This window comes from Dipodomys ordii, unplaced genomic scaffold (genome assembly GCF_000151885.1).
Source record: "Dipodomys ordii isolate 6190 unplaced genomic scaffold, Dord_2.0 Scaffold259, whole genome shotgun sequence".
Taxonomy (NCBI): domain Eukaryota; kingdom Metazoa; phylum Chordata; class Mammalia; order Rodentia; family Heteromyidae; genus Dipodomys; species Dipodomys ordii.
In genome coordinates, this window is record NW_012267475.1 from 45,917 (window position 1) to 67,629 (window position 21,713).

General features: G+C 41.2%; 2 protein-coding genes across 2 annotated transcripts; both read left to right on the forward strand.

Annotated features, from left to right (window-relative positions):
- LOC106001012 (olfactory receptor 13A1-like) lies at positions 1 to 804 on the forward strand (the record flags this gene model as incomplete). The annotated part of the gene is made up of 1 exon (XM_013036189.1): positions 1 to 804. A coding segment is annotated over one exon (804 nt), but the record flags the coding sequence as incomplete, so codon positions are not given.
- A 7,369-nt stretch (positions 805 to 8,173) lies between these two features.
- On the forward strand, positions 8,174 to 9,100 carry LOC106001034 (olfactory receptor 13A1-like). The gene has a single exon (XM_013036206.1). It carries the CDS (start codon positions 8,174 to 8,176, stop codon positions 9,098 to 9,100), a length of 927 nt encoding a protein of 308 aa, XP_012891660.1.
- The last annotated feature ends 12,613 nt before the right edge of the window (positions 9,101 to 21,713 follow it).

The window sequence follows — 21,713 nt, forward strand, 5'->3', positions numbered from 1 at the left end:
CTCATCATCATGGCCATCAGCTTCAACCCTGGCCTCCACACTCCCATGTACTTCTTCCTGTTCAATTTGGCCACAATGGACATCATCAGCACCTCAGCCATCGTGCCAAAGGCGCTGGAAGGGCTGATGGTAGAGAAGAGCTCCATCTCTTTCAGGGGCTGCATGGCCCAGCTCTACTTTCTCACCTGGGCTGCGTCCTCAGAGTTGCTTCTGCTCACAGTCATGGCCTATGACCGCTATGCGGCCATCTGCCACCCCTTGCATTACAGCACCATGATGAGCAAGGCCTTCTGCAGCGTGCTTGCTGCTGGAGTGTGGGTGATCTGTGCCTTCAACACAGCCATGCACACAGGACTGATGGTGCGACTGAACTTCTGTGGGCCCAATGTCATTACCCATTTCTTCTGTGAAATCCCTCCTTTGCTCCGTCTCTCCTGTAGTTCCACTTATGTGAACAGTGTTATGATCACACTGTCTGATGCATTCTATGACATATTGAACTTCCTCATGACCATTGTGTCCTATGGCTTCATTATCTCCAGTATCCTGAAGATGAGGACATCAGAGGGAAAGCAGAAAGCCTTCTCCACCTGCTCCTCCCACCTCATCGTGGTGTGCATGTATTACACGGCTGTGTTCTATGCCTACATCAGTCCCGTGTCCAGCTACAGTGCAGAGAAGAGCAAGGTGGCTGGAGTGCTGTACACCATGGTGAGTCCCACCCTCAACCCCCTCATCTACACTTTGAGGAACAAGGAGGTCAAAGCTGCCCTCAGGAAACTTGTCCCTTTCTTCAAAAATTAATAAACTAGAACTCTAGGAAATGGAAGCAAGAGCTTTTATTCTTTGTTGTTGTTGCTGTTGTTGTTGTTGTTTTCTTTTCTTTTTGTCTTATTTACCTGTCGGGAGTGTAAGAGGAGGGGCACTGAAATGGTGAGACAAAGGGTAAAGGAATGCAGCAGTGGAATTCTAGACACTATGTGGAAAATGAACTTTACAACTTGTGAGTAGGAACAGGAGGGGAAAAAGTGGGAGATAGGGTGGGTAGAGGTGACATTGTCCAAAAAGAAATGTACTCTTTACCTGATTTATGTAACTGTAAACTCTCTGTATATTTCCTTTATAATAACAATAAAAATGATGATTAATAAGTAAAAAATAGCCAGAGATGGGTGGCTCACGTCTGTAATCCTAGCTATTCAGGAGGCTGAGCTGTGAGGATCATGGTTCAAAGCCAGCCTGGGAGGAAAGCCCGTGAACTCTTATCTCCAATAAACTCTTCAGAAAAATCAGGAAATGGCACTGAGGCTCAAGTGGTAGTGACCTACCCTTGAGCAAAAAGAGCTCCGAGATAGGGCCCAGGCCCTGAATTCAAGACCCGGGACTGGACACTAATAAAATGCAACATAAAATATACATCTTCCCAGAAGCTCCTGTGTTGGGAGCAAGAGTTTCAGTAAGGATTGGCCTTCCTTCACGATCTGATGACTGGAGTTAAGTATGGCTGCCTGGGTGAGCACAGAGTGCTTTGTGGGGAAATGGCTGCTGGGGATTGTAGTTGGTTGAGATCAAAAGCCTCCAAGATGCTGGTTCTATTCATCTTCCCAAAGGTGTTTCAGGGTTCTCTGGCTGTGAGACAACCCTTCCTTATGGAGGACAATGTGCTTCAGATTCACAGCTGTGTGAAAGTGACTTTCTCCCCTTTTGTTTAAGAATATTTAGAGTGGGGACCACTGGCTTCTGGATCCCACTGTTCACTCTCTTGAGTGGCTTCACTTTCTCTTTACTGAATAAACTCTTTACATGTGTGAAAAAATATGTAGGATATAAATCTGTAAATCACAGATGTGTGGTTATCCACAACATTTGCAGGACTGTCAAAGGGAAGAGCTTCTTCATGGTGTCTGTGCCTTGGATTATATTCTGCGTCTCCTATTTGACCTCATGTACCATTTCTACTCATTTTTGGACAGCCTGGCCCCTAGTCATGTAAGCCAATCTAAGAAATCCCCTGTTATAACTGTGTATGTTCTATTGGTTCTTTCACACTCTTCTTCTAAGACCTAAAGCACTATGTTGAATAAGCCTGAAGAAATATACATCCTATTTTGTTTAGGGGAACCACTTGAAGCATTTCACCTTTTAGTCCCATACTGGCAGTAGGAATTTCATACAAACAATTTAGTATATCAAGGGTGTGTCTTCCACTACCACGGGGGCTTAAACCCCAATTCCCCTGTCTGAACTTCAGCCTTAACTGGCCTTGGGGCCAGCACCAAGGACAGCCAATCCCCTGTAGAGGGATGTAGTTTAATTGCTCCTTCAGGGTCCACTTAGAGCAGCAGCTGTGAAATCCTCCCAAGGGCCTCACACAGAGAAGGACAACTCTGGCTAAAGATAAGTCAAGAATCCCTTTCATGATTGGCTTAAATAGGAGACAAAAACCTTCATTTGTCTAGATGGATGATGTCACAGATTCTACACCCACTGCCCTGGAGTTTCCAACCTCAACTGTGGTTGACCGAGAGAGCAAGACCTTTCCTAACGTATGGTAGCTGTATAAAGGGGGAAATTGTTTTCAGGGTAACTATAAATATGTTAAGGATTGTTCATTCCTAAGATAATATATGAAATGAGAAAAAATCTACTCATAACTATCTAAATTTGTCTAAAACCCTGTCATTTTTTATACCCGAAGCCAGTAATATTCAAATTCTTTTTCCTAGATATTACTGTTTGTAAAGTAAATGAAATCGTAGAGCAAATCATGTGCCCAAATGAGCTGAGACTTTACCGTCACATGTTCCAACCATCAAAACAATCATAACCAATCTTGGTTGATACTTATTTTTCTTGGCAGTTCTTGAACACAGAGTATAATGCAGAAAGTCAACTGAGAAATTACACAGCAAAGAACTCTGTACTGAAATCCCAAAGCCCAGGGCTTGACTGTAGCTTTCTCACATACATTCTGTGTGCCTAAGGTAAGTCACAAATTCACTGGTGAAACTCCAATGAAAAGATCTAACAAAGTAATTATGAAAACATCTTTCAGCTTCAAAGATGAACATTAGAAATGTTGACATGCCCTGAATTTTTAGCTTGGTGTTTTTAAATACATTTACAGTAGGAATGAGTAACATATAAAATAGAATGACAGTGGGGAAAGAAGAATGTGGTGTCTATAAAGATCCTGAAACTGAATAAAAAATAAGGTATTCAAGTTCCTCACTATTAATTAAATACCTTTAAACAGTAATAATATTCCATCTGTGAATCTGTGAAGAATAAATTGGACTAAGGTAAGATCACTAAAAGTGAATTGAATTCCGTATAAAGCTTAATCTAGGGGCTGGGAAGGTGGCTCAGTGGTAGAGCACTTGCCTTGCATGCATGAGGCCCTGGGTTTGATTCCTCAGCACCACATAAGCAGGAAAATCCAAAGTGGTGCTATGGTTCAAGTGCTAGAGCACTAGCTAGCCTTGAGCTGAAGAGCTGAGGGACAGCGCCCAGGCCCAGAGTTCAGGCCCCACGACTGGACCCCCTCTCCCCAAAAAAGCTTAATCTACTTTTAGAAAAAAAAATCACTATGAACCAGAAGCATCTAATGTCAGGACTTTTGATGGCACCTATTGGTATTTTCCTAAAGTGACGGATGGCATGCACTGTGCACTGTTTTGGTCCTGGAAGTGGACCTCAGGAGGTTTGAGAACAGTGAAGACAACTCAGGTATACATCCCATGCCTGGCACTGCGTTGTGACTGTAGCATGACTTTAGGCTGGGTCGTTGCTGTCTGCCGTCTTGTCTTTCCACTGTGTCCCTGGTAATTACCCTGTGAGCTTGATGAGAATTAAAGCCAATGCCCATGAAACCTCAGGGGAGAAAGATCTTTGTTTTTCTCATAAAAGAAATGACTGGTTGAGGTCTAGGGGAAAATTCATGGTCATTGTCATGAAATCTGCTTGTAGTTCTGACTCTTGATGGGATGAGGACTCTGTCCACCTGCTCTGGAAATCACAGCAAGTATGTCTTTATCTAAATGTAATTTGTTCCCTGAATACACTTAAGTGCTGAAACTTACAGAATCTCAGCATCTGTGTACTTAGATGCAGGAGGTATATTTTTTTATGCTATCCTGACTAAAGCTGGGTTAAGAGAAAGAGTGGGTGCGGGTTCCCTGGCTGGTAGATTCTTTGATTAAGGGGCCTGGGGTTGTCTGTCTTCTCCAGGCCTGGCTGCCGCAGTGTGCCTCTGGTTGTCGCAAATGTGACAATGGGGAATGGACCATCATGACTGGAGTCGCTTCCCGTGGCAAGTGCAGAAACCTTGCACTGGGTGTCAGTGGACCAAAGCCATTCATGCTCCTTTTCAGCCTGACTCAGCTTTTCAGCCTAGATTTTCAGTCTGCCCTGGAGATTAACTGAAGTTGCCTCTGGAGTTTGTTGTTAGGAAGCAAATAAAGGTGCAGTCATTTCAGCAGATCCCAACTCAATAGTGAACAGAGGCAATTATTTAGTCTTTTGTTCCCAGGAAAAATTTTATGAGCTACAGCATATTATGTGCACTTGTTCACCAAAGTGACTGAGCTGTCAGATCACTTTCTCCTGGGAGGGCAGATGGAAGCTGGCTCCTTCATCCATGTCTTAGCAATGTGGTATCCTTTAGTAGAAGAAGAGCTGCACCCATGTGATGTCAGTGGATGCTTGCATTTCCTGTGGAAGTCTTTAATTTTCGCTAGCCAGTGCAGTTGTTGATGTTTGACCAAGAGTGGAGTTTTTCCTTCAAGACAAGAACTCCCCAGCTTAATTTGAATGAAGGAAAAGAAAAGGTGGTAGGTCCTACAATGGTTTTATCTTCAAATATATGGTGTGCAGTGCCTTGAAAATAAAATGCACACTGAGGATAACTGTTCTAGACTGTTCTTCAACATCCTATCAACAAGCCTCTTTGAGTGCTTGCTAGAAAGGCGTGCAGTGCCTCTGGAAGCATACATATCAACTTGGAGTCAGGTGGATCTCACCTGATCCCGTAATGATGAGGGTTGGGCCTAGGACAGAAATCTGTACAGAATCCTGAGAGACACAAAGCAGGGAGTTCTCCTCCAAGGAAAGGGCTGCTGAGCCACCTGGGTCATGAGAAGGACACTCTTGTCTGAGAGCTGGGAAGAACAGTGCCAGGAAAGCCTAGGAGGGACCCATACTGGAGCCAGCTACAAGGAGAGGTAGGTGTGGCTGGAGCTTTCATGGGGAGAGTTGAGGTGAGTGGGTTGAAAGAGGCCGCTCCAGGAGGAGCAATAGAGAGGATTTCTTCTGTCAGCTCAGCTCTGGAGAGTCTTGGAAGTACTGTTCAAGTGAGGCTTACATGGTACATCTGTCTTTCAGAAAGCTAATTTCTTTTTTCCTTTTTATCCCAATCTTTTTTTTCTTTTTCATTTTTATTGTAAAGATACTGTACAGAGGGGCTACAGTTACATGAGTAAGGTAATGAGTACATTTCCTATGGAGCATTGTTACCCCCTCCTTTGTTTTTCCCCTACCATCCCTTCCCTCCCTACCTCCCCAACTCCTCCCTCCCCTGCCCCCAACAAGTTGTAAAGTTCATTTTCAACATGGTGTCTTGTAGATCTCATTGTTAAAATGGGTCAAACTGTATCCTTGCTCCAGTATTTTGTTATTTCCCTTTCCCTCCCCAAATCAGAAAAATGTATATACAAGATGCAGGGCACTGGAATCAAATACAATGACAAGGGTGAATACCATGGGGGAAGAACATACAAAAAAGTAAAAAATCACATAGTACATTAAAAACAACAGTGACAAAGAAAAAACCTCTTGTGTCCCTATGTTGGTGTTCATTTCACTTAGCATAATCTTATATGGTCATATGTACATAGCTTTTGACCTTTTCTGGTTGATTGGTAAGATTATCCTAGACCTACATTAGTTATTGCAAATAAGAGAAACCATGGGACCTATGTTTCTTTGGGTCTGGCTTACTACACTGAATATCATTTTTCCATCTTTCTATTTCCTACAAATGGGGCAGTGTCATTCTTTCTGATGGAGGCATAGAATTCTACTACACACACACATACACACACACATAATTTTTTTTCTTGATCCATTCATCTACTGAGGGGCATCTGGGTTGGTTCTGTAATAAACATCGTTGTGCTGATAGTTTTAGTATGGCCTTGTTTGTGATCATTTTGATAAATGCCCAAAAGTGGAATTGCTGGGTCATAGGGGAGCGCTATTTGTTGTCTTTTGAGGAAACTCCATATTGTTTCCCAAGGTGGTTGAACAAGTTTACACACCCACCAACAATGCAGTAGGGTTCCCTTCTGGCTACATCCCCTCCAGCATGTTATTAGAGCTCTTGATTATAGCCATTCTAACTGGAGTGAGGTGGAATCTCAATATTGTTTTGATTTGCATTTCTTTTATGTCTAGAGAAGTTGAACGTTTCTTCATGTGTCTATTGACCATTCTTATTTCCTTTTCAGAGAAGTCTCTCTTTAATCTTTAGCCTACTTATTAATCAAGCCATTGTTTCTTTGAGGATTTGTTGTTAGGGGATTTAATTTTTTGAGTTCTAAGTATATTTTAGATATGAGACCATTATATGGCTAGTGAAGATCTTCTCCCAATCTGTGGGCTTTCTATTGATCTTGCCAGCTGTGCCTTTTGCCATGCAGAAGCTCTGCAGTTTCATGCAATCCCATTTGTCCAACCTCAGAGAGCTAAGTTCAAAGAAATCTCAGAAAGCACCACAGTTTAGAAAGAAATGGAAATCAATCTTTTTCCTCATGTTCATTTCAATTGTCAATTGTGTTTTTGCAGACATGTCTATCAATACTTCTTTTTGTTTTAATGACAAATGGGGTTCTGGTGTACATATTATATTTAAGTTTTTCATGGAGCTGGGAAGTTGGCTCAGTAGTAGATTGAGACCCAGGTTCGATTCCTCAGCACCACATAAGCAGAAAAAAAGCTGGAAGTGGCTCTGTAGATCAAGCGATAGGGCACTAGTCTTGAGCTGAAGAGCTGAGGGACAGCACCAAGGCCCAGAGTTCAGCCCCCATGACCGACCCCCCCCAAAAAAGTTTTTCATTCTATCTTTAAAATGATTGGAAGTTGAGCACTCATGGTTTACACCTGTAATCCTACCTACTCAACAGGGTGAAATCTAAGGATTATGATTCAAAGCCAGCAGGAAGTCTGGGAGACTCATAGCTCAAAGTAAGCACTAAAAAAGCCAGAAATAGACCTGAGTCTCAAAATGGTAGAATGCTACACTTGAGCAAAAAAAAAAAAAAAACAGCTCACAGATAGCACCCAGCCCCTAAGTTCAAACACAATGACTGACCAAAAATTACCTGGAAAATACTCTAGACAGTATTATTTCAATGCATCACAATAAATATATCTAATAGTATACTTTGCTTTATCTTTTCAGTTCCAATATTGGTTCTCCAACAGCTTAAAGATGTTTAAATGATTCCCCTAGCACGAATTTCCAGAACAGAAATCATTTTCTCAAGTGGCAAACATATTTTATAGGGCCCATATCTCCATATCCCTCCAAATTCTAGTGGGTGTCTTACGTTTCTCACTTTGTATTGCCATGGTAAGTAAAGATTGTATAGTTTATTTCAGTTCTATTTCTTCCTGCTGAATGACAACTTGTGAGTTTAACTGGCACCTTGTGTATATTGCTTTTTTGTGCTATGTCATATTGAGTTGTGTGTTCTCTCTGTCTCTTTCTATTGGTGCTGGTGGATGTTGAACACAGGGCTTGTTCTCAACAGCTTTTTCACTTGCAGCTGGCACTCTGCCAATTCACACAATTCCCCAGTCAGGAATTTTGCTAGAGGTATCAATAGGAGCTAGAGTCTCTCAGACTTGTCTGTGGGAACTAGCTTTGAACTTCAATTCTCAGATCTCAGCCTCTTGAGTAGCCAGGATTACAGGTATGAAGCATGGACGCCTATTCCATGTGCTTGTCTTAAGCCAAGTGTAAGTATACTGTATCCTTGATGGCATGTTGTTATGGATGAATAAAGCATGGCAATCTATCTTAGGCCATCTTCTATCTCTCATCCTAGACTTGAAGTCACATGCAGCTGTGGAGAATCCTGGTAGTTCCTGAAATCCCTCTCAGCCCAGGACCATGAGCAACCACACAGCAGTAACAGAGTTCATCCTGCAGGGATTCTCAGAGCACCCTGAATACCACATCTTCTTGTTCTGCTGTTTCCTGTCCCTCTACTGTGTGGCCGTCACAGGTAATGTCCTCATCATCATGGCCATCAGCTTCAACCCTGGCCTCCACACGCCCATGTACTTCTTCCTGTTCAATTTGGCCACGATGGACATTATTGGCACTTCCTCTATCATGCCTAAGACATTGGAGGGTCTGATGTTAGAGAAGAGCTCCATCTCCTTTGGAGGCTGCATGGCCCAGCTTTATTTTCTTACATGGGCTTTATCTTCAGAGTTGCTGCTGCTCACAGTCATGGCCTATGACCGCTATGCAGCCATCTGCCACCCCCTGCATTACAGCACCATGATGAGCAAGGCCTTCTGCAGCGTGCTTGCTGCTGGAGTATGGGCACTCTGTGCCTTCAACACAGCCATCCACACGGGACTGATGGTGCGACTGAACTTCTGTGGGCCCAATGTCATCGCTCATTTCTTCTGTGAAATCCCTCCTCTGCTCCGTCTCTCCTGTAGCTCCACTTATGTGAACAGTGTTATGATCACACTGGCTGATGCTTTTTATGGTGGGTTTGACTTCCTGATGATCATTGTGTCCTATGGCTTCATCATCTCCAGCATCCTGAAGATGCGATCTTCAGAGGGGAAGCAGAAAGCCTTCTCCACCTGCTCCTCCCACCTCATCGTGGTGTGCATGTACTGTGTGGCTGTGTTCTATGCCTACATAAGTCCCGTGTCCAGCTACAGTGCAGAGAAGAGCAAGTTAGTTGGAGTGCTGTACTCCATGGTGAGCCCCACCCTCAACCCCCTCATCTACACTTTGAGGAACAAGGAGGTCAAAGCCGCCCTTAGGAAGGTTTTCCTCTTTTTCAGAAATTAATCTGTCTTGTGATAAGTGATAATGTTGATGGGGTGACATTGATCTGGATGCATTGTATTCATAAATTTCTTTGTTGAATGAAAATTCTGTTGTATGTCTACTTAGTGATAATAAAATTTTACTAAAATAAATTGACATGTCTTTCCAGAATGTCTTCTTTTGGAAACCTCCATTTTTAGTGGGATTGACTTTCCTGGTTAATGTCATGAAGTTTTCTATGCTCTAATTAAATAAGCCTGCTTCTTCCATCTCAGCCAAAAGTTTGCTAGATGACCTCACAGTTTAGGACATCAGAGACTGGCTGAGGGAAGATTGATGTTGCTGTCAGACTCCAGGCTTCTGAGACAGAGGATCTGATGATCTGAAGGTGACACAGAGCTTTGGTGGCAGGGAAGTAAGTGTGTGTGTGTATGTGTGTGTGTGTGTGTGTGTGTGTGTGTGTGTGATTGGCCATGTGTAAGGCTTACATCTATATCAAAATTCTATACTTTCTTTTGCCATGGAAAGCATTCAAGATACAAATCTGGACATCACACCTAGCATTAAATGCATGGGCTTGGAAAGTACTGAGGCTGGAGATGTCCTCATCACAGCATTTGGAAATCTGACTCATGAACAGCTTGCGGAGTCAGGTAGCTGTGGCTCACCCATGTAATCCTAGCTATTCAGGAGGCTAAATTCTGAGGAGCTCAGTTCAAAGCTTGCCTGAGTGGGAAAGTCCTTAAGCCTCTTACCTCCAATTAACCACCAAAAACTCCCAGAAGGGAATTGTGTTTTAAGTGGTGGAAATCTAGCATTGTGCAAAAGAAAGCTCAGCGACAGCTCCCCAACCCTCAGTTCAAGCCCCAGCACTAGTACAAACACACACACACACACACACACACACACACACACACACACACACACAGAATAGCTTTTGGGTGTCTCCAGGTGTCTGGGAAAATTTCTATTCTACCTGTTGTATACAATTTTCAATCACCATTTCTAGAGGCTATTTAACTTCAAAAATAGTTGCAGTTTGTAATACATGCTGTTTCATGTGGTTTTATCTGTTCTCTTCAAAACTCAAGGTGAAACACATTTTGGGGATTATTTCTTGACTTGAATGTAAAAAGTTCAACACAGGTGCTCCTTGTGTGTGGTCAATGAACCTAGAAAAGTCTGAGACTTCTCATTCATTGACTTTGCCCTCAGTGAGGATCTGGTCTGTCTCACTGCCCTGGAATGGGGAACATGGATGTGATTGAGCTGTGATCAGACCTGATGGGGAGCCAGTGCTGTCCTTTCATTGTTCCTGAACAAATGCAGGTACACAAATCACCTGTAATAAAGACACATGTTGTGCTATTAGAAAACAGCACTGGAGTTCCTACTCAGCCACAGGTGGGAGATGAGCCTGGGCTCCACCTTGGTGGGCCCTTAGACCAAGGCCCCACAAGGCTGTGCAAGGGTGTGACATCCTTGGGTGGCTGTTTGCATGTCAAGGCCTTCAGGGATGGAGGATGGAGGAGGTGGGAGACCCTGAGAGCTCACCACCATTGTAGGCCCCAAAGTCAGCCAATCAAGTGTGGGGTGAGCTCCCTGCCTCTCGGGGAGACCTCACCGGCCACAAAGATAGACAAAGGCCCTGATGGACCCGGAACGTGAGCCAAGTGCGGATGCAGCGGATGGAAAGGTTGGTGGCCCTGGTCGGTTGTGCTGGTGTTAGCTGGAAATGGTGGAGTGAAGGCCCCGTGTGGCTGCAGAGCCCCCGGGACAGATTGACCGCCATGCACCCCTGTGTACAACACGAACAGGCTGCTCTCAGCTCCAGCCTTTTAAAAGGCGACTCTTGGTCCACAAGGAATTCCAGATGTGAGGAGTTGCCCACGCAACGTCACATTGGCCATGGACAATTTGCTTGTAAAAACCATGGAAATGTCTTCTGGAAGCAACTGTGAGTGGCTATGTCTGACCGCCTCTAGGCGGGAAGCTCGAGCCAGATTGGTCCGCATTTGTTACATAAGGAGGACATAGAACAGAACGTGCGTGCGTGGGAAGAAGAGGAGGGGACCCGCCCAGGGACCCGCCCACCCCGCCCACCCCGACATCTGTTGATCTGTGCATCTCATCCTCTTGGCTATAAGCTGACTATGCTAAGCTCCGATGATGTTCTGAAGTGCCTGGTGTATTTTTAAAGTAGGAATAGGAAATGACACAGTGTATAAATGTCTTTAATTCCAAAATTTTAATGTATGACAAAAGTAGTAAACTGATACGTGTTGTATCCTTTGTGTGGACCCCTGAGTTGCAGGCCTGGCGCGTGTGCCCTGGTTCCCGGGAGAAAGAAATGCAAAGAGGGCCACACTAGTGCTTACAGTGAAGGGACACAGTGCACATTTTGTTCTACTTTGTTCTACTTTGTTCTAGTGTATATGAAGGACAGAGTCCTGACTTCATCTATACTTTCTAGATGTTAGAGAGTGTGTCAGGGCAGGAAAAAGCAGTTAATCAAATGAGCACATTTTGTGTACATGGTGTTGAAATTCATAGGAAGCTTATAAGTGACACTTAAATATGAATTTTCTCAACTCTCTCTAAGCACTACATATGCCTGTACTTGTCCTCTGGTTTGAAGGCAGGAAGAAAGAATGGAGGAGAGAATGGCCCAGGGCCAATATGATCATATTTTGAAGATATCTTAAATCATAACCCCCTATTGTGTGTGCCACTTTATTCACCAGTACTGTTAGCACAGTAGGCAAGTTCATGTATGAAATGACCAGTCATAGATATTTAAATGTGCTGGTGTACTTAACAGTAGAAATAGAGTAACTCTATAAATAGCTTTGCAAAATGTGGGAAATGGAGCTGTGAAACTACCTCTGTGAGCAGTGTACTGTCTGCGTTTGTTCTTTGGCTTGAGGAAGATGCCAAAAAAGGAACTGCTACAAAGTTATGGTAGTGTGTGAGAAATTTTGGCTTATCCCTTCCCCTGTATGTCATTTTGTTTAACTTGGCTATACTATGTACTGTGTATATTATATATCAACTAGACAAATGAGTCCTAGTTTTATAATATCTAATTTCTGTTAGTATTGCTAGCCCCCAGCTGCTTCTGGGGAATGCTGTCTAACTATAACTCTTGTAATCAGAAAACCCCACCCCAGCTATGTGCTATTTTTACTGTTCAGCTATGGAGTACCTCCTGTCCCCCCATAAAAGAGTTCCTACTTTTAGTCCCCTGACTATAAAATTGACCCTGAACAAAGAACAGGCTTCATTTCTCCCTCTCTCATGAGAGAATTGGCCTTGTCAGCCCCTGTTGACAATAAACTCCTTTTGCAGTACATGGCTGTGTCCCTGTGGTCTTCTGGAATGGTTGCTTTCAATGTCTAGATATTAAAGAGTTTTCATGTATGAAAAAAGTAGTTAGTAAACTAACACAAGTTGTGTCCTTTGTGTTAAAAGCCATAAGAAGGCATCTTCTGAAAAGGACTTTAGAAGCAATATTGTAACATCTGCAAGTGATTGTGGACATGTAGCAATGTGATACTGGAGAGGAGTTGGAAGAAATGAAAGGCTCTGGGATAGACGTTCCCACTTAGAAGATAATTTCAGATAGTGTTGTAATGGGGAATCCAGGTGGTAAGATGTAGAGAAGCCACATTTTGAGAGGCTAAATTGGGTAACTTTATTAAAAGGCCTGCATCTGCAAGTAGACTATTTTCACAAAGACCTGCAGCCCCAGGAAAACACTTAAAACAATTAGAAAACTGAGTCATGAGAGCAGGAGAGGAAAGAAAGAGCAGAAAAACAATTCTAACAACCCAGATCAACCCTGATGGTGAGCTGAAGTGTGTTGCCCTGATAACTGGAGTAGAGCCAGGAGACAAGACACCGCACACAAGGCCTGGCATAATGGTGTCTGTGCTGGTCTGACCCTAAAATAGAGGCTGTGTCACAGGAAACTTGAGTCTCCCAAGTTTAAGGTGCAGGACTGACAAGTCCAGTAACCTATCATCCAAGTCCCCCCTCCTGTCTCTAGGAAGTCAGGCACGCCCAGCAACTAGTAGGTGGGACTTCTCTGGGACTAAACAACATGATATATTTACATATCCTCTCTGGGTCTAAACAACATGGTGCATCTGCAATTCAAAGGATGGCCTGTTTCACCTCTAGGCCTTTGAACCCCAATGAAGGGTCCCCATCACCTGGTTAGGCACCAGGATGGCTGTGAGAACCAGGTGACTTACTTAGACCTTGTCTTTCCCTTAATTCAATAGAACCATTGTTACATGTGTGTGGTTTATTCAACACTAGTTTGTATATAGTGGACAATTAAGTCCTTACTTGGAACATCTGGTTCTGTAGATGTTTAGAAGTATACACATATGTTAAAAATAGAGGCATTGAACAATTCATTTTGTAGAAATTGCTTTGCTAAAATTCATAATGAAATTTTGTCTTCTGGAAGTAGACTGATGAAACGACTTCTCTGAGCAGTGGTGTTTGTAGTGGCCCAAGGAGGGAGGAGAAGAAGGGCTGATAGTTTTCTACCAATGGGTTTGTGGTGAAGCGAGATTGACCATATGTCTGTACATTTTGTTTTCTTTTTTTCTGTATAGAAAGACTATAAAGGATAGATGAGTCCTAAATTACAACATCTAGTCCGGCTAAATGTTAAAGAGGTTGCTAGTCACAAACTTAGAGGTATATTTTGTGTTAAAATTTATTTTTAAAAACCTTTAAACATTTAAGAAGTAAAATTATTAAAAATCCCCCTGATCACTGGGTGGAGATGGGAAGGGTTCTAAGCCAGAATCATCCTTTCAAATTAGAGTTTTTGTTGAATGTGTGTGGTTTATCTGGGGCTATAGTGTGTGCACTGGGAAAGTTACATCCTTATTAGAAGCACCTGTCCAGATGCCTAAATGTTCATAACCCAGTAAAAGTAAAGGGCTAACATAATGAATTCTCTTGAAGTATTCTTTGTGGTTGCATTTGTGGAAGGAATTGTTGATGCTTTGGAGACTCTACTGTTGCTGGGTTGTGGCAAGGGTGGTTTGGGAGGAAGTATGTGAAGACTAGGCTGTCTATGCCTATTCAGGTGGTTCAGGTTGTCTAGACTTTGCTCTTTGTGTGCAATTTAGTAATTTGCTAAGTATTAATGGGTCAGTCCCAAAGCCAAAAGAAAGAAGTAGAAAAGAATCCCTACATAAATGTCCTTTAGTTAATTTTAGGCAAAACTGTCTTCTGGTACTGCACTGAATATTAAGTCCTTATCTTGGAGCTAGTGTCTGTGGTGATGGAGAGGAAGAAGAGGAAGGTGAGGGAAGGGCTCTTGGCCAGTATCTGTACATCTGCAAGCCAGATTTCAGTTAGAGCCATAAGTCTGCATGTGCATCATTGGTGAAATACCTGTATTAGTGTGCAAAGTGCATTATTTTACCACATCTAATCTTCAGAGGTGTTCTGAGGTGTCACTTCATGGCAAAAAGCAGAACTAGTGGAGTAGCTAACTTGTATCTGTTACAATCAGTATCTGTTGCATCTTGGATGTAGAATTAGGCCATGTATGTGCAATGGACTCAGGACTTACTTAGAGGCTGGCAGCAGAGAGGGGAAAGGGAAACCAGCAGGAAGATGTGGATATACAAATTCAGTGGACACATACTTTCTTATTAATATTTTAATAGTATACCATAGACCTACTAATGAGCTTAGAAACTGATTAGTATATCTTGCTTTATTTTTTTTCTGGTGCATCTAGCTCTTCTTCTCTTTTATCTTTTTTATTGTAAATGTGATTTACAGAGGGGTTAAAGTTATGTAAGGAAGGAAATGAATATATTTCTTGTCGAGCATTGTTGCTCCCTCCCTCATTTTCTCCCACTATCTTTCCCCCAAACTCCCCTTCTCTCCAAGTTGTAAAGTCTGTTTCCAACATAGTGTCTTGTGAGTATCACTGTTGCATTGGTTCACCCTTTGTCCTTTGTCTCACCATTTCTGTGATTCCCCTTCTCATCCTCAAATCAGACAAACTTATATACAATGGGTACCAAAATCAAAAACAGTGGCAACAGGGATGAAAAAGAAAAACAAAAGAGAAAAGAAATAACTTTACAGTACATTAAGGAAAAAAATCTGTTTCCATCTTGTAGTTCATTTCAATTAGCATCATTTTATTAGATTATATGTACATAGCTATTGAGCTATTGTGATCCTCTGCTAGAACTATCCTAGACATATATTAATTATTACAAATGAGGGAAACATGGCAGCCTATATTTCTTTGGATCTGGCTTGCTTCACTTTATATGATTTTTTCCAAGTCTTTCCATTTCCTTACAAATAGGATGATGTCGTTCTTCCTGATGGCAGCACAGAATTCCATTGTGTATATATACAACATTTTCTTGATCCATTCATCTACTGAGGGGCATTTGGGTTGATTTCATATCTTGGCTATGGTAAATAGTGCTACAAATAACATGATTGTGCTGGTAGCTTTAGTGTGGCCTTGTTTGTGGTCATTTAGGTAAATACCCAGGAGTGAGACTGCTGGGTAATAGGGAAACTCTACATTTAGCCTTTTGAGGAACCTCCATACTGCTTTTCAGAGTGGTTGAACAAGTTTATATTCTTACCAACAGTGTAGTAGGCCACATGCCCACTAACATGTTATTATTAGTTTTCTTGATAATGACCATTCTAACTGGGATGAGGTGGAATCTCAGTTTTGTTTTGATTTGCATTTCTTTTTTGCCCAGAGGTGTTGAACATTTCTTCAGACTATTGCCAGTTCTTATTTCCTCTTCAGAGGAGTCTCTCTTTAAGTCTTTAGGCCACTTATTAATGGGATGGGTGTTTCTTTGAGGATTTGTTCTTCCAGGTTTAACTTTTTGAGCTCTAGTTGTATTTTAGATTTGAGGCCCTTATCTGATGTATAGCTAGTGAAGATCTTCTGTGGGCTATTTATCTTGTTTTGCCATGCAGAGGCTCTGCAGTTTAATGCAATCTCATTTATTCAGTCTCTTTTTGATATATTGTGTTTCTGGGTCTTTATTAAGAAAGTTATAACCTGAGCCAAGGAGCCCTAGTTTTCCCCTATTTCTTCCTGTAATATTTTCAGGGTATCAGATTTTGCATTGAGGTCTTTGATCCATTGGATTTGATTCTTGTGCAGGTGATATATAAAGATCCAACTTCATTTTTCTTCAGGGGTGTAGCCACTTCTGCCAGCACCATTTGTTGAAGAGGCTGTATTTCTTCCATCCTGTTTATTTGGCTCCCTTATCAAAGGTTAGGTGACCATAGGTCTTTGGGTTCATTTCTAGGTCTTCAATTCTATTCCATTGGTCCTCAGGTCTGGTCATGTGCCAGAATTGAGCTGTTTTTATAATTTGGGCTTTATAATAGAGTTTGAAGTTTGGTATTGATATTCCTCCTGTTCTTCCTGCTAAGGATTGTTTTTGCTATTTGGGATCTTTTACTATTCCATGTGAATTTTTTGGATTGCTTCTCCTATTTCCTCAAATAATGTTGGGATACTGATAAACATTGCATTCAATTTGGGGAGTATTACCATTTTCACAACGTTAATCCTCCCATTCCAGGAACATGGGAGGTTTTTCACCTCATTAAGTCTGCCTTAATTTCCTTTCTCAGGTTTTTTGTTTTGTTTTGTTTCTATTGGTCATGGGCCTAAACTCTGGGCCTGGGCACTGTCCCTCAGCACTTTAGCTCAAGGCTAGCGATTTACCACTTGAGCCACAATGCCACTTCTGGCTTTTTCTGCTTATGTGGTGCTGAGGAATCAAATCCAGGGCCTCATGCATGCAAGGCAAGCACTCTACCACTGAGCCACCTTCAGCCCCTTTTTTCAGGTTTTAAAGTTTTCATTATAGAGGTCTTCACATCTTTGGTTAAGTTCTTTCCTAGGTATTTTTGAGGCTATTTCAAAAGAAGTTGCTTTCCTTATTTCAGCCTCACTTTTCTCACTGTTGGCATACAGAGCAGCTATTATTTTTGTGGGTTAATTTATATCCTCCTACTTTGCCAAAGTTTTGGATCAGCTCAAGTAACTTGGGAGAGGAGTCTACAGTGTTCTTTAAATACAGGATCATGTCATCTGCAAAAGGGAAGAGTTTTGTTTCTTCTTTCCTTATTTGGATCTTCTTTATGTTTGTCACCTGCCTTATTGCTCTGGTTAGGAATTCCAATACTAAATTGAAGAGGAGTGAAGAGAGCAGACACTCTTGTCTTATTCCTGATTTTAGAGGAAATGGTTTTAACTTTTCACAATTAAGTATAAAGCTGGCTGTAGGTTTGCCATACACAGACTTGTTTTATGTTGAGGGATGTTCCATGGATTCCTAGTTTCTCCAGAGCTTTCATCATAAAGGGGTATTCGATATTGGTCAAATGCTTTTGATGCATCTTTGAGATGATAATGTGGATGTTGTCCTTGCTCCTATTGATAGTGAGTTGAATTACATTAATTGACTTGCATATAATGACCAGTTTTGCATCCCTGGAATGAATCCCATTTGACCATAGTGTATTTTTTTTGGGTCCGGTTGTGGGGCCTGAACTCTGGGCCTGGGCGCTGTCCCTCAGCTCTTCAGCTCAAGGCTAGTGCTCTACCACTTGAGCCACAGCACGCCACTTTCGGCTTTTTTCTTTTTGCTTATGTGGAGCTGAGGAATCGAACCCAGGGCCTCAGGCATGCAAGGCAAGCGCTCTACCACTGAGCCACCTTCCAGGCCCCGACCATAGTGTATTTTTTGTTGTGTTTTTTTTAATTAGTTGTTGAAGTCAGTTGGACAGAATTTTATTGAGAAGTTTTCAATCAATATTCATTAAAGAAATGGCTCTATACTTCTCTTTCATTGAAGAGTCCTTTTCTGATTTGAGAATGAGGGTTATGCTGGCCTCATACAACAAGGTTGTTAATGATCTTTCACTTTCAATATCATTGAAGAGTTTGAGGAGTATTGGGGTGAGTTATCCTTTGACGGCCTTATAGAATTCAGCAGTAAATCTGCCTGGTCCTGGGCTTTTCTTGGATGGGAGGGCTTTTACTGCCATTTCTATTTCAATACTTGATATGGATCTATTTTGTTGATTTAGATCTTCTTGGCTTAGTTTGGGTATATCAATATTTACTAGAAATACTTCCATTTCTTGCAGATTCTCAAATTTGATAGCATAAAGATTTGCAAAGTATTCCCTAATAATTTTCTCAGTCTTATTTATTTCTGTCATGTTGTTCCCATGCATCTCCATGTTTATTGCAGCTCAGTTCACAATAGCCAGGATATGTAAACAACCCAGATGCCCTACTACAATTGAATGGATGCAAAACTTGTAGTACCTATATACAATGGAATATTATGCAGCTGTTAGAAAGGACAAAATAATGGCATTTGCAGGGAAAAGATGGAACTAGAAGAAATCATGTTGAGTGAGGTAAGCCAAAAGCAAAGCAAAAAGAGATAGTTTAACATATTCCTTCCCTATGCAGATCCCTTTAATGTTTCTTTCTTGCCTTATTGCTCTGGCTAAGGATTCCAGTACTATATTGAAGAGGAGTGGTGAGAGTGGGCATCCCCGCCTTGTTCTTGATTTTAGGAGAATTGGTTGTAGTTTTTCCCCATTAAGTTTACTATTGGCTATTGGTCTGTTGTTTATGGCTCTAATTGTTTTAAGGAATGTTCCTTCTATTCCTATTTTCTCCAGAGCTTTTAACATGAATGAATGTTGTATTTTATCAAAAGCCTTTTCCACATCAATGGAGATAACCATGTGGTTCTTGACCTTGGTTCTGTTGATGTGATGGATTACATTTATTGATTTACTTACATTAAATCATCCCTGCATCTCTGGGATGAAGCCTACTTGGTCCTAATATATGATTTTTTATGTGTTTCTGGATTCTGTTGACTAGAGTTTTGTTAAGGATCTTTGCATCTGTGTTCATCAAGGAGAATGGTCTGCAGTTCTCTTTTTTTGTTAGATCTTTGCCTTTTTTTGGGATGAGTGTGATATTGATATCATAGGATGAGTTTGGGATAGCTCCCTCAGTTTCTATTTCTCAGAAGAGTCTGAGGACTATGGGTATTAGTTCCTCTTTAACAGTCTTATAGAATTCTGTAGTGAATCCTGGGCTTTTCCTTGTTGGAAGAATTTTGATTGCTTCCTCTATCTCATTGGCTTATTTAATTGATTTATTTCTTCATGGTTCAGTTTGGGCAATTTGTGTTTCTCTAAAAATTCATCCATTTCTGCTAGGTTTTCTTTCCTAAGTGAGTATAGATTCTGGAAAATAATTCTTTATAATTATTTGGATGTCTTGGGTATTTGTTGTGATTTTTCCCGTGGCATCCCTGATCTTGTTAATTTGGGTTTCCTCTCCTAATTAATCTTTCCAAAGGTCCATCAATTTTATTGATTTTTTTCAAAAAACCAGCCTTTTGTTTTATTAATTTTATTTATAGTTTTCTTAGTCTCTATCTCACTAATTTCAGTTCTTATACTGGTTATCTTGCTCTGTCTATTAACTTTAGGTTCAATTTTTTTCTTGCTTTTCTGGCAGATTTAGTTGCAATGTAAGAATATTTACTTGGTCTGTCTCTACTTTCTTGATGTGTGCCCTGAGAGTGATAAATTTGCCCTTCAGGACTGCTTTCGTCATATCACACAGGTTTCCTTGTGGTATGTATTCATTTTCATTGAATTGGAGGACCTTCTTAAATTTCTTCTTTAATTTCTTCTGTTACTCAGGTGTTGCTCAGAAGTGTGTTGTTCAATTTCCATGTATTTGAGTAATTTCTAGGGTATGCTTTGTTATTGAGAACTAGCTTGATTCCACTGTGGTCAGATAGGATACAGGGGATTATGTCAATTCCCTTGTATTTTCTTAAATTCCTTGTATGAACTATGATATGGTCTATTTTGGGAAAGTTCCATGAGTGGCTGAAAAGAACATGTACTGTGTTGTTTTAGGGTGGAAAACTCAGTAGATGTCAATAAGTTCCTCTTGAAATATGGCCTTACTTCATTCGGAGGCTTCTTTGCTAATCCTATGGTTGGTAGACCTGTCCTTTGGTGAGAGTGGGGTGTTGAAGTCTCATAGTATTATAGTATTTGGATCTATTTTATTCTGCAATTTTGAGAGTATTTGTTTAACATATTTGGGTGCATAAATGTTTGGGGAGTATAAGTTGATATTGGTAATATCCTTTTCTTGTGTTGTTCCCTGTATTAATATGTAGTGTTCATCCTTGTCTTTCTGTACTGTTTTTAATGAAAAGTTTATTTTGTCAGATATCAGTATAGCTACTCTTGCTTTCTTGCTGGGAGTATTTTCCTGGTAGATCTTTCTCCATCCCTTCACTTGGAGTTTGTTTTTATGTTTGGTTGTGAGGTGGGTCTCCTGAAAGCAACAGATGGATGGGTCTTGTTTTCTGACCCAATCTGCAGTTCTTTTTCTTTTTATTGGTGAATTGAGCCCATTAATATTTATGGTTATTATAGAGAGATGTATTGTGTTTCTTATCAATTTCCTGCTTTCCTAAGATTTTCTTCTTTCCCTTCCACCTGTGCTTACTAAGTCAGACTTCTAGTGATATCTGTCTAATGTGGATCCCTGTTCTTGATTGCTTTCTTCAGTTGTGTTCACCCTCTTAATATTCTTTGTATTAGTGGCTCATTGTTTATGAATTCATTTAGTTTTTCTTTACTATAAAAAATTTTAGTTTTGGGGCTGGGAAGTTGGCTCAGTGGTAGAGCACTTGCCTTGCATGCCTGAGGCCCTGGGTTCAATTCCTCAGCACCACATAAGCAAAAAGAAAAAAGCGGGAAGTGGCACTGTGACTCAAGTGGTAGAGCGCTAGCCTTGAGCTGAAGAGCTGAGGGACAGTGCCCAGGCCTAGAGTTCAGACCCCATGACCGGACCCCCCAAAAGAAATTTTAGTTTCTCCATCGAATGTGAATGCTAACTTTGCTGGGTATAACAGTCTGGGCAGGCAGTTATTGGTTCTCAGGGCTTGGCGTACTTTCCCAGGCTTTCCTTGCATTCAGTGTCTGTGTGGAGAGATCTACAGTGATTCTAATATTTTTCCCACTATAATATAGCTTCTTCTTCATTTCTGCTGTATGCAAGATTGATTGTTATTATTCAGATCTATCATTTTTACTATAATGTGCCTAGAGGTGTTTCCCCTAGGATCCTGCTTGTTAGATGTTCTATGCTTCTTTTATGTAGGTAAGATGTTCTCTTTAAGATGGGGAACATTTTCATTGATAATCTTACTGAATAAGTGTTGCATTCCTTTACTCTGATATTCCTCACCTTTGTCCATTCCAATTATTCAAAGGTTAAATTTCCTGGCACTGTCAGCTTGCTCTAGGATTTCTCTTTGTCATTATTTAAGTGATTTTTCCATATCTGTGACTTTTTTCCAGTTGCTGAATTTTGTCTTTACTATCTGATATTCTAATTTCCATTTCATTCACTCTGTTGACTATGGCTTCCATTGTGGTTTGCATGGAGGAAATTCAGCTATTTATAGCTTCTATATTGGTTCTCAGAGTTTAATCTCATCTCTTATCAAGGTGTGTTTTGCAT